Source organism: Festucalex cinctus, chromosome 20 (assembly GCF_051991245.1).
Source record: "Festucalex cinctus isolate MCC-2025b chromosome 20, RoL_Fcin_1.0, whole genome shotgun sequence".
Classification (NCBI taxonomy): domain Eukaryota; kingdom Metazoa; phylum Chordata; class Actinopteri; order Syngnathiformes; family Syngnathidae; genus Festucalex; species Festucalex cinctus.
In genome coordinates this window covers 3,938,504-3,954,811 of record NC_135430.1, presented here as the reverse complement: position 1 = coordinate 3,954,811, position 16,308 = coordinate 3,938,504, and the positions used below count along the sequence as shown (strand labels likewise).

At 38.9% G+C, this 16,308-nt stretch overlaps 1 protein-coding gene and 1 long non-coding RNA gene across 6 annotated transcripts in view; one reads left to right on the top strand and one right to left on the bottom strand.

The window, feature by feature from the left end:
* Positions 1 to 16,308, top strand: part of myo3a (myosin IIIA) — a 74,276-nt gene that overhangs the window by 17,883 nt on the left and 40,085 nt on the right. For all 5 annotated transcript variants that reach the window (XM_077508773.1, XM_077508775.1, XM_077508774.1 and 2 more), the window contains exons 5-9: positions 1,576 to 1,675; positions 10,485 to 10,561; positions 12,384 to 12,529; positions 15,421 to 15,486; positions 15,556 to 15,711. In XM_077508773.1, coding sequence (XP_077364899.1) covers positions 1,576 to 1,675; positions 10,485 to 10,561; positions 12,384 to 12,529; positions 15,421 to 15,486; positions 15,556 to 15,711 — 545 coding nt within the window. The remainder of the gene's footprint in view (positions 1 to 1,575; positions 1,676 to 10,484; positions 10,562 to 12,383; positions 12,530 to 15,420; positions 15,487 to 15,555; positions 15,712 to 16,308) is intronic.
* Positions 11 to 3,908, bottom strand: LOC144009195 (uncharacterized). The gene is made up of 3 exons (XR_013280861.1): positions 3,674 to 3,908; positions 311 to 434; positions 11 to 239 (listed from the first exon to the last, which is right to left on the bottom strand). It is a non-coding gene; the product is annotated as an uncharacterized LOC144009195 (long non-coding RNA).

Sequence of the window (16,308 nt, the reverse complement as noted above, 5' to 3'; positions counted from 1 at the left end):
AATTGTTAGGATGGGGGGACAGAGAGGACCCAAATGCAGGTATGACAGGACAAGTAGGGCTGGTACAAATAGCTTAAATGAGCAGAGGTGTGTGGAGCAGGCGGGTGGGCCAACTTGGTCAGCAGAGTGCCCGCAGGGTGCAGGATGGCCAGGAGCAGAGAGACAGGTGGTGAGCCGGTGAACAGGCAGGTAGGCAGGTAGGCAGGCAAGCAAGCTAGGCGGGAGCCGGTGGAGATGATCTGGACAGGTGGGACACAATAAGTTATGGAGCAAGCCGAACAATTGAGTATGTCAACAGGACACTACTGACTGGTATACTACTCAAGACGTTCTGGCGCCGAGATGTGGTCCGGGGCTGGCTTAAGTAGGCTGGCAAGGTAATCATCCCCACCTGGCTGCTGTTCCAGCTGCTTCTCGTCCACCTAATTAGCTGCCTTGTCACACATACAACACACATACACACACACCCACACACGGAGGAAGGAGGGGAACAGGGCTCATGGAGCTGGAACCCTGACAACAATAGGGCTGCTCTATGGAAAAAATAATAATTATGATTATTTTGGCAATAATTGAAATCACCATTATTCAAATGATAATTTATTTTTAGGTACAAAACAAGAAAATGTAAAAAAAATAATAAATAAATAAATAAATAATAAAAATAAAAATATTAAGACAAGGCGGCACGGTAGTCGAGTGGTTAGCACGTCCGCTTCCCAGTTCTGAGGTCTCCGGTTCGAGTCCAGGCTCGGACCTTCCAGGGTGGAGTTTGCATGTTCTCCCCGTGCCCGCGTGGGTCTTCTCCGGGTACTCCGGTCTCCTCCCACATTCCAAAGACATGCATGGCAGGTTAATTGGGTGCTCCGAATTGTCCCTAGGTGTGAGTGTGGATGGTTGTTTGTCTCTGTGTGCCCTGCGATTGGTTGGCAACCAGTCCAGGGTCTCCCCCGCCTACTGCCCAGAGCCAGCTGAGATAGGCGCCAGCAGCCCCCGCGACCCTTGTGAGGAATAAGCGGTCAAGAAAATGGATGGATGGATATTAAGACAAATAAAATACTTTTAAACACTATAATGATGCAACTTTTGTATGAAACAAAATTTATTAAATTAGTTATTTATTATTAACATTTATTATTTATTATTAGCTTTAGAATATAGCTACGTTTCATCATTATTTACAAATCTGTTTAGAATTGTGGGGAAAACAGCTTGTTGGCCCTGGTTGAGCTCTTATACTCTGCTGCCACCTGCTGGCCATTTTTGTAATAACTAGCATTGCTCCAACCGTTCTCTTGAGTTCAGAGGCGGCATCAAAGTCTGCTGTATGCTCTAGCATAAAAAAAAAAAAAAGTATAAATACATCTTACTGTCTACATCTATCTTACAATACTGGTAATATTTAAAATAGAACATATTTATACGTTTTTGAGGGCAAATGAGTGAATAGTGCGCAGATATCAACAAGTTGGACAGTTTGGCCTCACTAGTAACATGTACTCGTCCTACTCTTATGTCCTCAAAGGTTATGCTACTATTGTGCTGAAATATTTTTTAATTCTTTTTTCCTCGTAGGGTCTCCAGCACCTGCACGTCAACCACACCATCCACAGGGACGTCAAAGGCAACAACATCCTGCTGACCACGCACGGAGGCATCAAACTGGTCGATTTTGGTAGGTGAGGCGCCGCAGAGACGACGTCAAGACATTGTTGCCCTTGACCTGAACAGGACCAGCACTTATCATGAGTGCATTCATTCATTCATTCATGACATTAATTTTCAGCTTTCCGACAATAATTATAACTAGACTAAGTGCAATTTCTGCAGAAATTGCGTAGTAATGCTGAAAGCTGAATGTTAATAGCTGAATGCTAATAAAGGAAATTGAAGGATAAATTATGTGGAAAATTACTTAATAGTAGTACAGTGTTCCCTCGCTATAACGCAGTTCACTTTTCGTGGCCTTTATTTATTTATTTATTTATTTATTGTAATGTACCAATTTTTATAAAAATGTATGTTTAGAACACTATGAATGTTTAAACAAGAGAGAAATGTGAGAAAATGTAAATGCTTCAATGAGAAAAGTGTATCAACTGTGTGGTGGTGGGGCGCGATGGGTGGGGGGGTTGGATGGGTTGGTGGGAGAGGAGGGATGTTTTAGAGCCTTAAAATATTCATAATAAATGTCAAACATACAACTAACTACTTCGCGGATTTCACTTATTGCAGGTATTTTTTGGGAACCTAACCCCAGCGGGAAACGAGGGAACGCTGTCGTAGTAATAGTAGTAGTATTATACTAATAATTATGAAGTAGTAACTTGTCGTTAAATGACAAATAAAAACCCATCCACCCATTCTCAGTCACTAGTCAGCAGTAGTCACCTACAATAAATGACTAGTACTAAGTTCTTTCTTCTATTTATAAGCAATGCTTATACTCCTCTTTGACATCTTTGGGTGCTAATAAATGGAAAGTAGCTGCCTGTTTTCATTACAAGTAAAAGCTTTCCATTTGGAAGCATGCGGAGGTTTTTGCATTTAGCATGCGCGCCTCTTAAAAGCTTCCCCCAACAACAGTCAAGTGCGCGTCCATCTTATTGAAGATGAGCACAAGCGTGTTTTTGACTTAATGGGATCTGGTAATATGTGAAGTTGCTGCAAAAAGAGCATTTGCGAGAGTCACTAATCCTCCTCTCCAAGACAAAGTTTGCAACACTTGTGCCACCAATGTGGGGAAATTTTTACCATTTAGTCATCTTCAAGTGCAGTCAAGTTGTGCTTATATCGCAGTCGATTGTTTGCACCCCCGCTGTATTGCATACTTTTGAAGCAATGTAGGTTTTTTCCTCATATGTGTATATATATATATATATATATATATATATATATATATATATATATATATATATATATATATATATATATATATATATATATATTAGTGCTGTCAAGCGATTAAAATATTTAATCGCGATTAATCGCATTTTTTCATAGTTAACTAATAGTTAATCGCACATTTTATTTATTGTAAAAAAAAAAATCCCTTGATTTTTTTTCTGTCCCATTATTTTATCGAATTGTAACATCGTTAACGTGAATAAGAGGATTGATTTTCGTATGCAAATCTTTTTTTTTTTTTTTTATTGAAAAAAAGTATTGAATTCAACACACGCAAAGTCACACAAACAGCCCCTCAACAGCCCTTTCCAAGGGATTAAAATTGGGGCAATGTAAAATGCCAAAAAAGTGCATATGAAATGTAAACTCAGAGACTCTGCTTATTAGTGCAGCAAACTATTTTTAAAGTTTGTTTTAAACTTAGCAGCAATATATTGGTCATTATTTACCAGCTCAACCCAGTTTCTGATTTCTTTCTGATTAGAAAAATAACTGAAATGGCTAACAGCATCCTAGTTTGCTTTGAGCCAGTTACTCAAACAGACAAGCCTGTTAACATTTTCAGACAACAGGGAAGCTCGCCTTCATATCGCGATCATATTGCGCGCGCCATATGTGGTCAGTGAGACTTTGGATTTGATGTCCCATATACTAGCTACCTGCCTGAAGTGCTCTGCGACAGTATTGGCGAAATGCCGGTCCTCGGTCTTCATAACAAAGCATGGCAGCGAAGCACCCAGTCAGTGTCAAAATAATGGGAAGTTACCCCGAGGTAGTTGTGGTGACTGAGAGACGTCCAGTAATCGCTTCGGTGAGTCTCTTCTTAGTTGATTCATCCATTGGTTTCTGTCGGAAATTATCCACGGATGCCTGGGTTTGACGAGGGGTCGGAGAATCGACTGCGGTCAGGCCAGCCGCCACTCGAAAAGACGAAGTCAAGCCAGCCGCCCCAACGATTGTTAATACTGTGCATTACGGTAACGTGCCGACGTGCCCCTGCGTTGGCCACCTTCAAAATAAAAGCTGAGCAACACCTGGTTTATGGTTTAAAATAAAGAATCATAAAAAAACAACGGTTTGTTATTCCAGAACCAGACCAGTTCTAAGGGACACTACTCCACCCCAGGTATCCAACCAAAGTACTTTGAACAAAATCTGATGTTGGATTTCAAAATAAAACTCATTTGAAAATTGCAATCTCGACTATTATTGCTGATTTAAAAAAATCATTAAAAATTCATGGTTTGTTATCCCAGGACCAGACCAGTTCTAGGGGACACTACACCACCCCAGGTATCCCGCCAAAGTACTTTGAACAAAATCTGATGTTGCATTTCAAAATAAAACTCATTTGAAAATTGCAATCTCGACTATAATCCCTGATTTCAAAAAATCATTAAAAATTCATGGTTTGTTATCCCAGTACCAGACCAGTTCTGAGGGACACTACACCACCCCAGGTATCCAACCAAAGTACTTTGAACAAAATCTGATGTTGCATTTCAAAATAAAACTCATTTGAAAATTGCAATCTCGACTATAATCCCTGATTTCAAAAAATCATTAAAAATTCATGGTTTGTTATCCCAGTACCAGACCAGTTCTGAGGGACACTACACCACCCCAGGTATCCAACCAAAGTACTTTGAACAAAATCTGATGTTGCATTTCAAAATAAAACTCATTTGAAAATTGCAATCTCGACTATAATCCCTGATTTAAAAAAATCATTAAAAATTCATGGTTTGTTATCCCAGTACCAGACCAGTTCTGAGGGACACTACAGCACCCCAGGTATCCCGCCAAAGTACTTTGAACAAAATCTGATGTTGCATTTCAAAATAAAACTCATTTGAAAATTGCAATCTCGACTATAATCCCTGATTTCAAAAAATCATTAAAAATTCATGGTTTGTTATCCCAGTACCAGACCAGTTCTGAGGGACACTACACCACCCCAGGTATCCAACCAAAGTACTTTGAACAAAATCTGATGTTGCATTTCAAAATAAAACTCATTTGAAAATGAAATCTCGACATTAATCCCTGATTTCAAAAAATCATTAAAAATTCATGGTTTGTTATCCCAGGACCAGACCAGTTCTAAGGGACACGACGCCATCCCAGGTATCCAGCCAAAGTACTTTGAACAAAATCTGATGTTGCATTTCAAAATAAAACTCATTTGAACATTGCAATCTCGACTATAATCCCTGATTTCAAAAAATCATTAAAAATTCATGGTTTGTTATCCCAGGAACAGACCAGTTCTAAGGGACACGACACCATCCCAGGTATCCAGCCAAAGTACTTTGAACAAAATCTGATGTTGCATTTCAAAATAAAACTCATTTGAACATTGCAATCTCGACTATAATCCCTGATTTCAAAAAATCATTAAAAATTCATGGTTTGTTATCCCAGGACCAGACCAGTTCTGAGGGACAGTACACCACCCCAGGTATCCAACCAAACTACTTTGAACAAAATCTGATGTTGCATTTCAAAATAAAACTCATTTGAAAATTGAAATCTCGACTATAATCCCTGATTTCAAAAAATCATTAAAAATTCATGGTTTGTTATCCCAGGACCGGACCGGTTCTAAGGGACACGACACCATCCCAGGTATCCAGCCAAAGTACTTTGAACAAAATCTGATGTTGCATTTCAAAATAAAACTCATTGCGACTATTAAGTCGAGATTGCAATGTTCAAATGAGTTTTATTTTGAAATGCAACATCAGATTTTGTTCAAAGTACTTTGGTTGGATACCTGGGGTGGTGTAGTGTCCCTCAGAACTGGTCTGGTACTGGGATAACAAACCATGAATTTTTAATGATTTTTTGAAATCAGGGATTATAGTCGTGATTGCAATTTTCAAATGAGTTTTATTTTGAAATGCAACATCAGATTTTGTTCAAAGTACTTTGGCGGGATACCTGGGGTGGTGTAGTGTCCCCTAGAACTGGTCTGGTCCTGGGATAACAAACCATGAATTTTTAATGATTTTTTTAAATCAGCAATAATAGTCGAGATTTAAATTTTCAAATGAGTTTTATTTTGAAATGCAACATCAGATTTTGTTCAAAGTACTTTGGTTGGATACCTGGGGTGGTGTAGTGTCCCTCAGAACTGGTCTGGTCCTGGGATAACAAACCATGAATTTTTAATGATTTTTTTTAAATCAGGGATTATAGTCGATATTGCAATTTTCAAATGAGTTTTATTTTGAAATGCAACATCAGATTTTGTTCAAAGTACTTTGGCGGGATACCTGGGGTGCTGTAGTGTCCCTCAGAACTGGTCTGGTACTGGGATAACAAACCATGAATTTTTAATGATTTTTTGAAATCAACAATAATAGTCGAGATTGCAATGTTCAAATGAGTTTTATTTTGAAATGCAACATCAGATTTTGTTCAAAGTACTTTGGCTGGATACCTGGGATGGTGTCGTGTCCCTTAGAACTGGTCTGGTCCTGGGATAACAAACCATGAATTTTTAATGATTTTTTGAAATCAGGGATTATAGTCGAGATTGCAATGTTCAAATGAGTTTTATTTTGAAATGCAACATCAGATTTTGTTGAAAGTACTTTGGCTGGATACCTGGGGTGGTGTAGTGTCCCTTAGAACTGGTCTGGTTCTGGAATAACAAACCGTTATTTTTTTATGATTCTTTATTTTAAACCCTAAACCAGGTGTTGAGCAGCTTTTATTTTGAAGGTGGCCAGCGCAGGGGCACGGCGGCATGTTACCGTAATGCACAGTATTAACAATCGTTGGGGCGGCTGGCTTGACTTCGTCTTTTCGAGTGGCGGCTGGCTTGACCGCAGTGAGAATCGGCATCAACGGTGTGCTTGGCTATCAAATTGTATTTTAAGCTGGACGTGCTGCGATGGTAGTTCAGTTCGCGATGGCAATACATACAAATTACTTTGCTCTTGTCAATGCCACCATTAGGTAATTTTTTAAAAGTAAACTTGCCGTTCAAAATTGAATTTATATCCTTTTTACGGCTCGCCATGATGCTTCTCTTTCCCCGTTGTTGTTGCTTTTTTTTTTTTTTTTTTTTTTTTTCCTAACCAGCAATGTCAACGCAGACGAACTTTTCATCCATTACCGTGATTGGTCAAAACAAAAGTTTGGTAGACCACGCACAGGTAGTCATTGCCCAATCAGCTTTAAGTATTGTAATGAAAGCCTTGCATTTACCGCTGATCTGTATACACAGTGGCGAACTCCCATAAGTGAAAGACAAATGATCTAGTTGCCAGGTGAAAGCTCCAAATGAGCTTTAATTGCGCGATAAAAAAAAATGACGCCGTTAAAAGGGGGTTGGGTTAACGCCGTTAAAAACACGTTTAACTGACACCATTAATATATATATATATATATATATATATATATATATATATATGACTGGATAGTCGACAGGCCAAGACTTTTGAGGTCATGAGGCCGCCATATTGCTCCTCCCAAGAAACGTTTCTCGCCATACCATCCGATACATTTACAGTATCCATACTGGAGAACATTTGAGACAGTACTTAGTAGAAACAACATCATTTAGCAGTAGCATTAGCATTCTTAAGCTAGAAGTCGCATTAGCATACTAAGATAGCATTAGCATGCTAACTTAGCATTAGCATGTTAATTAGGATTAACATGCTAAGTTAGCATTAACATGCTAAGCTAGCAGTAGCATTAGCATGCTAATTTAGCATTAACATTAGCATGCTAAGCTAACTTAGCATTAGCATGTTAACTTAGCCATGCTTAATGATGTTTAGTACAGGAGGAAACTTGCATATTTTTTTTATGAAAGAATTCTAACTGTAATTCAACAAAAGATGCCTCTGCCAAATCTAATATTGGGGTCTAAGGAACTGAGCCATAAAAGAAAAAGTGGGTCTTCAAAGCAGCACATACTGTCCACGTGTTATTTATTTATTTATTTATTTATTTATTTATTTATTTATTTTACTTGTTAAAATATAGTTGCCACCCAGGCACAAACCCCGCCCCCGGCCTTGTAAGACGGCTTGCACAGTGGGCGTTTATGGACTATCGGCTATCCAGTCATATATACAGGTCAGTCTGGTTTTTTTACGACGTATGGGTAAGTCCAAATTTCATGTTGTGCCACAAAATGTTGTGCACCATTGAGGTCTGCTGAAGTCGAGAAGGTCCAAAATTAAGCTTCACTAGTAGTCTTTGTTCCCACAGAGTGGGGAGGAATAATAAAAGGTTCATAATTACTGTAAAAGTGACACCAATTTCTGTTAGTCTATGATGTTTTGCACTGTGTTTTCTGTCACATTGTTAGTATTTGATGCTACTATTAATGTGCAATGTTTTTGCTTGCGATCAAAATGATTATTTGGGACAAGGAAGACGTTACGCGTGGCAATTGTGTCGTCCTTCATCAAGGACAGGCAGGCAGTCGAGTGGGACGATAAGGCAGCGCATCCCGGGAAGGGGGGGGTTTGGGGTTGTCTTCTACCTGCCAGGGCCTGCAAATGGAGCGTCGGGAAAAGCTGACGGTGCCACTGACGCTTATCAGCTTCCAGTGACGTCCAACGGCAGCCGGTCTGGACTTTCCGAGTCAGCAAAGAGAATTCAAACCTGATGAAAGCGTGCAAGGAAAAGCAACTGCGTCACAGAAGGGATTAGTCTTCCCGCCCCCGCCCAAAACCGGTGGGAGGGGCGGTTAAAGCCCCCGTTGTGACTCATCACCACAAAACGCACAAAAATAGAAATGTAGGGGGGAGGAGTTCATGAATATTCGAATGGACAGTTTTGCTGCACGTCGATTATGTATTTATGAATACTGTACAGTGATCACACATTTATCATGCCGGGGAAATCTGCCATATGAAAATTCAGCCTTCATATATGGCCACCCCGCTGTACATTTTCTCTATATTACATGTGTATTGCCTTATTTTTAATGAGCGGGTACTAGGAGCGTGACGATATATCGATATTGCGATAAATGGTGATACTTTGTCTCCCGATAGATTATTGATACGCCTATGCAAGTATCACGATATTTGTAGGGAATATACAGCCGCTATAACGGCTACATTGTTCATGACTTATTGAGCAATTACTAGGCGGGCCACTAGGGGGAGTGCCTCATAAAAGTGGCAGGGAAATGTGCGCAAATCTTCAGGAGAAGAAGACACATCAGCCTTACTTTGATTTGTGGAAGACATTTATCGGTCCAAAAACGGACTCACTTTTGCACACGTTTCGAAAAATGTGCATTATATCTTCAATTTGAACATTTTAAAACATATTTTATGTTTCGACTTTTTTAAGCACACAATTTCTTGAGGAATATTAATATTGATTTCATTGGATTTAGTATTTAAGTAATTTTATTTTGTATTTATTTACTTTTGCAACGTTACACAAAAAACTTGTTACAGTTTATAAAATGAAACAACTGACTGACATGTTGCATGTCAGTAGTGTTGAGGAAAGACACAAATTTGGCCAAAAGCAAGACTTCATTTACATGTCAAATAGGGGTGTGAATTGCCTAGTACCTGACGATTCGATTCGTATCACGATTCACAGGTCACGATTCGATTCGATACCGATTAATCCCGATACGAATTTATAAGTCGATTGTTGCGATTTTTTTTCATTCAAATTTAGAAAATACTAATCAGTAAGCTTGTAGAGTGTAAGATTTATATGAAAATGTATTATTTATTTATCTGAAATTTCAGTCTTATAGAGGTTGTAATCTGATTCATGTTTGAACAGCATTAAAATAAAATATTAAGGCTTAATGTTCCGTTCATATAACATTCTTCCATGCTCAAGGTGTGAATCCTAACCCGAAGTCAGACGTTTTGTTGAATATTTTTCCATTAAAAATGGAAGTTTAAAAATCGATTCACACACACACAAAAAAAAAAAAAAAAAAGGCAATGATGATAAGACGTTGAATCGATAAGACTACCGAATGAACAATTCTGAGCTCTTAAAACTCATTCACTGCCAGTCATTATAGAAAAAATTTTTACATTTCCAATACTCACGTGATATTACATTCAATAATTATATATAAACCGAATCTACCAAATAACAGAATAGACTCCCTACTTTTTGTCCCGTCCCGTTCTTTTATAATTGACAGCAGAAAAATGTAGGTTTGCCAAAATACAGCCATTTCTCCCATGGACTCTGAAACTGTGTTTATTTCCTATAAAATGGGGCAATGATGTCATCTACCGGTGGTTGGGTATCAGTAAAGTTGTTTCCAAGTTTGATATTTACAGTGGAGCATGCTCAGATTCGCCCCCATTTAGCACCGCTCTAAAAAATACAATTGACAAGTATACTTGTCTAAGGCAGTGAATGAGTTAAAAAAAAAAAAAAAACATCGATTTTTTTTTTTTAATCGATTCGAGAATCGCGCGATGTAGTATCGCGATATATATTTTTTTAACACCCCTAATGTCAAATATGCCCATATGTTTTTCTCACTCTTGGTTGCCATAGCGACAATTTCCCTACACTATGTAAGACATTTATTGTGTGTGCGTGCACCGCAGGTGTTTCCGCCCAGCTGACCAACACTCGCCTGAGGAGGAACACTTCGGTGGGAACGCCCTTTTGGATGGCGCCCGAGGTGCGTTTTTCCCGCCACATTAGCCTCCGACGCCGTTAAGCGCTCATCCGGCAATAACACGCTCTCATCGTCATCGTCATCGTCGTTTTTCACTCGTCTAATCGAGCCTGGCTGGCTTGGAGCGGCTTTTTACGACACGCAAGCACTCACACTTTGCGAGCGGACACTTTGATGGCGCTTGAAACGTTTGCGAAATTGTCTTCTTTAACCACCCGTTACATTGGACGGCGGACCCTCGTTTATCATGTAGTGGAAATCTCGACATAGAGAGAGACCATTAAAACAAAACAGGAAAACAAAGTACGATTATATATTTACATAGCTAAATGTTGAACCAAACCAAGTCTGTTAGCTTAATGTTAACATATAATGGGGAAACAGTATGAACATGCTAATGGCAATTAGCATCAATGTTGCTAATTTAACACTCATTGAGCGGCAACACATACAAAAAGTAGGGATAGAGCGATCATCGGCCCGGCACCGATATTCAGCATTTTGATGAATATTGGCATCGACCATTTTGAATAATCACTACTTTACAGTACTTTAGATATTTTAAATTTTGGAAAACTTTATTGACTGTAGAAAATAATAGGGAGCTATTTACTTGAGTTTTTATTGAACTTTTGAAAACGTGCTTTTTTTTTTTGCTTTTTTTTTTTAACGAACCCTAAAATTTGTTCAAGAAACATATTCTTAAAAATTCAAAACATTTTGATGCCGATGTTTTCCCTTTCCGAAATTGAGTATCGTCTCCAAAATATCAGTTATCTGCGTCCTTAACGAGTAATAATCAGTATCACTATCGGCCCTGAAAAAAACAAAATCGGTCCATCTCTAACAAAACGAGCACCCAGCGATATCCAAATTTGAAGAGGCAAGTTTTGAATGCAGATTGTTGCCACTAAGAACAACAAATTGTAGCGCCCTAATATTTCCTCATGAAATTGACGAAGGGGGCGGGCACTTCTGCGTATGTTGGCTGTAATTGGATTTTTCACACTGTTCAAATGTTTGCGTGACGCCACCGATTAATTGGCCAGCATTTATTTGCCTTGCTTCACTTTTAATCTTGAGTCCATAATAAGCTTACGTTTACAACAAGAATAGTTACACAATGCTCATTGTGATTTGTCAACACTAAACAGCACTAATTATGATGTGAATACATTTTTTTGTAATCCTCACCATTATGAGTCTACTGGTCTACTATAATTACGGTACTCACAACTTTGCTTCATCATCACACTATTTATTTTTTCTTTGAAACCTAACTATTAAAAACTCTCTTAATGGAAACAATGAAAAAGAAAAGAAAGATTAAATCCTAAAATTATAAAATACAAAAAAATCATATCACATAGAAAAATATATAATATAAAATTGTCTTTTGAATGTTCCTTCTGAAAAAATGTAATTTAACTTATTCATTTTTCCTTTATTATACTCTCTTATTGGAAACAATAAAAAATAAGTTACAAAAAAAGAAAAATGAAAAAAAAGATTAAATCCTAAAATTATAAAATATAAAAAATCATATATAAAAAAATATCTAATATAAAAATGTCTTTTGAATGTTCCTTCTGAAAAAACCTAATTTAACTTATTCATGTTTTCTTTGAAACACAACTATTAAACAGGACAAGGTGCTACTTGTTTTGAATTGTATTTCAAGTTATTATGAGGTGGGTGATGTCCCCCAAATATTCTCCCCATGGGGGATAAATCAAGTTTTCTGATTCTGAATCTGAAAAAAACAAAACAAAACAAAAAACCTCTCATGAATTGACTGTCATTCATATTGAATTTTTATTTCTAGGTGATAGCGTGCGAGCAGCAGCTGGACTCCACCTACGACGCCCGCTGCGACGTGTGGTCGCTGGGCATCACGGCCATTGAGCTGGGCGACGGGGACCCGCCCCTTTCCGAGCTCCATCCAATGAGAGCGCTCTTTAAAATACCCCGGTGAGCCCCACCCCCATATGTTATTATATTGCCAATAATAACCTTCACTGCGGCATTTCTGATCGTCCATGTTAATGCGGAGATTCTGACTTATTGGTCGGAAAATCTGACACTCAAGACATCAACTTGAGTACAGTAGCAAAGTCTTTGTACGTGGTTGTTTGTGAGCACTGGTGATTTGTGAGCTGTTTGGTTTTTTTTGTCGCTGGTGAGTGTGTGAAAGCCCCTTAAGCACTTGACTGTCACTGTCAGTTTCATGGTACAGCACGCTGTCACAATCATGCACACACACACACACACACACACACACACACACACACACACACACACAAAATGTGCTTGCGGTGGGGGGGCTCATGCCCGTCACGCCAGCTTTCGCCGAGTCTCTGTGACGGCTGCATTGGACCTTCAGGCTTCAGCTCGTCACCTCTCCGCTTTCGTTTCATCAAGCTTCGTTTCATTCGTCCGCGCATCCAGACACTCATCTTGCTTCATTGACACCCGTCTTTTTTTTTCTTTTCCTAATTCGCTTTCTATCCCATTTTCTTTGAAAGAACCAAAAATTGACCAGAAATGTTACAGCCCGTTTTGCCATGCTAATGCTTTGCACGTCATTTGGCTTTTAGCAACTTAGCGCATTTTGTGATTTCTGTAAAAACAAGATGCCTGCCTAATGCGGTCCACGGGTGTGCGTTTGTCTTGCAGATAAGAGAGGAGCTCTTAAGAGCGCCTGACGTCTCAATTGGGCGCATTGTGCGATTAAATAGATGCGGCGCGTCCGCTCATTAGGCCAATTTATTGCTGTGGTGGGCCAGGTGAAAAAAGCGTGTATTATGGCGGCCCCTTTGTACCACCCACGCACAAATGTTTTCTCACCCACAGAGGCTTTTTTTCAACAGGTAGCAGGGAGTCTTCATTTCCACTAGTTGCCCCTCGCACCTTTGCTTCCTAAAGGAGCTGTTCCAATGTAGCGATGCTAATAGTCTTTAAAGGAATATTTGACTCATTGAGCCATTCTCACCAGTCAAAAGTGAATATTTTGTCTATCATTAATGTGGTAACCAATATTTTTCATGTACAATGAATACCTTTAAAAAGTCATTTTTCAACTTGCTGTCAACTGATGATGACATCACCTGTGCTGAGGAAGTAGGTAACAACCAATCACGGCTCAGTTTACTATCCAAAGCCAGAAAAAAGGTGAGCCGTGATTGGTCGTGACGTTTTTCCTCAGCACACGTGATGTCATCATCAGTTGACAGCAAGTTGAAAAATTACTTTTGAAATTGTACATGAAAAATAATGATGTTATCAAATTCATTCTGGACAAAAAAAATGTTAACTTCAAAGTGCTGAAAATTGTTCAATGAGTCAAGTGTCCCTTTAATTTAAGCCCTAAAGTATGTTTCAGGCTTTTGCTTGAAAATGAAATACCCAAAATAGAAAGAGGATATCGCTGCAACCCACAAAGTCTATTTGAATAATTCTTGTCTCATAATAAAGGGAACACTTGTGAGTTTTGTTCAGATGGGTCACTTGCAAGGTTATTTTAGTCAACTAAAACTAAGGAAAAAACTAAAACTAACATTCAAAAAAAAAATTGTTAACAAAATAAAATAAAAACAAAAATGCTTTCTAAAAAACAAAAACTAACTGAAACTACATTTTATGTTTATAAAACTAACTATAATTATATCAAAAATGTCATTCGTTTTCATCTTTGGTAATTAATTGATTTCATGAGTCTTTGAGGACAATTTTAAATGTGATTTGAAGTCGATTTATTTTAATTAAAGGGCCAGTCTGCCGATTTGACTCTGGAAAAGGCACTTTTTAAATACAGGATTTAAACAAACAAGCTACTTCTCAAATGACAGATCAGGGCTTTTCTTCATTTCTGGTGGTGATTTTGTCCTAAACCCCCACCTCCCCTGTATTTTGCCATTTTGTGTTTGTTTTGTAAACAGCGGGCCGTTTCTGTGGAAAGACAGTGTTTACAACCCTCCAGCCAATCGCAGAGCGGGGGGGTGGGGGGTGGGGGGTGGCGTGTCGCAAACGGGGCTGGGCGAACGTGTCAGCTGCGTGACGTCACTCCCGCGGCAATTTGAAAGTACGCACGGATTTTTTTTTTTCACTCACTCATTCACACATGTAAGCTTCTGTGAGTGAAAAAAAAAAAAAACAATAATCCGTGCATGTTTTCAAATTGCCGCGGGAGTGACGTCACACAGCCGACAAATTCGCCCGGCCCTGTTTGCGACACGCCACCCTGGAGCGGTGTAAACACTGTCTTCCCACAGAAACGTCCCGCTGTTTACAAAACAAACACAAAATGGCAAAATACAGGCTGGGGTGGGTGAGGGTTTAGGACAAAATCACCACCAGAAATGAAGACAAGCACTGATCTGTAAATCGAGAAGTCGTTTGTTAGTTTAAATCCTGTATTTAAAAAGTGCCTTTTCCAGAGTCAAAGCGGCAGACAGGCCATTTAATATGAACCGCCAGAATAAGGTTGTTTGAAAGTGTCACACAGAAGTGGCATCATGTCGCAGCAGCCAATAGAAAAGCACCAAAAGATGACATCGCTCCCATGTTGTTTTTTTCAATGTTGGGCACAAGTAGTACACATTTTTTTTTAAAACTAAAACTAATACTGAAACTAACTCAAACTAAACTAAAATGAAGCATTTTTTAAATAACTAAAACTAATTAAAAAAAAAAAAACTTACAAAAGCACTCAAAAAAAACTAAATCTAACTACATTTAAAAAACAAAACTCAAAAATGAAATGAAAAATTCCAAAACCGATTTCTATATTTGATCATGAAATGAGTTGGTATTTGGGCCAGTTCAAAACATCATGGCGCCAACTTTATATTTGTTTGTTCCAGAAACCCTCCGCCCAGCCTGCAGCAGCCCGACTTGTGGTCCGACAACTTCAACGACTTCATCCGCAAGTGAGTGAGCGCTCAGTCACGCGTCTCGGCCCGTTAAGCGAAGCCCGCCCGTGCGCTTGATCGCTTCAGGTGTCTGATCAAGGACTTTGAGCTGCGGCCCAACGTGGCCGACCTCCTCCAGCACGTCTTCGTCGGCAACACGCCAGGAAAGGATAGAATGCTGCAGAAGCAACTCATTGAACTCATCCATCTCAACCAGCAAATCGGAAGCGTCGAGAAGACAAGGTACTGGCCACCTTGTGGTGAAAATCTCACAGTCATTCAAATTGCCTGCATGAGCACATTTTTTTTTACTCTCGTGTAGGGATGTCACGATATCCAAACATCACGATACCATATCACGATTATTGTGGGGAGGTTAGCGAAGGGCAAAGAAAGGGCCACAATATTGTTAAAAAAAAAACAAAAAAAACATTACATTACAACAATGCTAATAAACAACTTTCAATCTTTAGTAATGCTTAATATTGAGGAACTTACTTGCTAATGCAAGCCCACATTTAGTTCCTACACAGATCATTGACCATTAGCGTGCATTTGAACTCATTTGCTCCCAAAACCTATATACCTTCATTTGAAATGTTTTGTGTCCCAAAGACGTAATTATATGTTTTTATGTTGTTGTTGTTTTTTTTATACTAGTGAAGGCTTTGATGCAGCCTCTTACTTGCAAAGAATGGTTGAACAAAAATGGTAGTTATTACACAAATGGCCAGCAGGTGGCAGCAGAGTAGAGATCAACCAGGGCCATGTTGGAACAAGCTCTTTTCCCTGTTTTTGTTTTTGCTTTTTATATTCTTTTTTATTTATTTTTTGATTTGA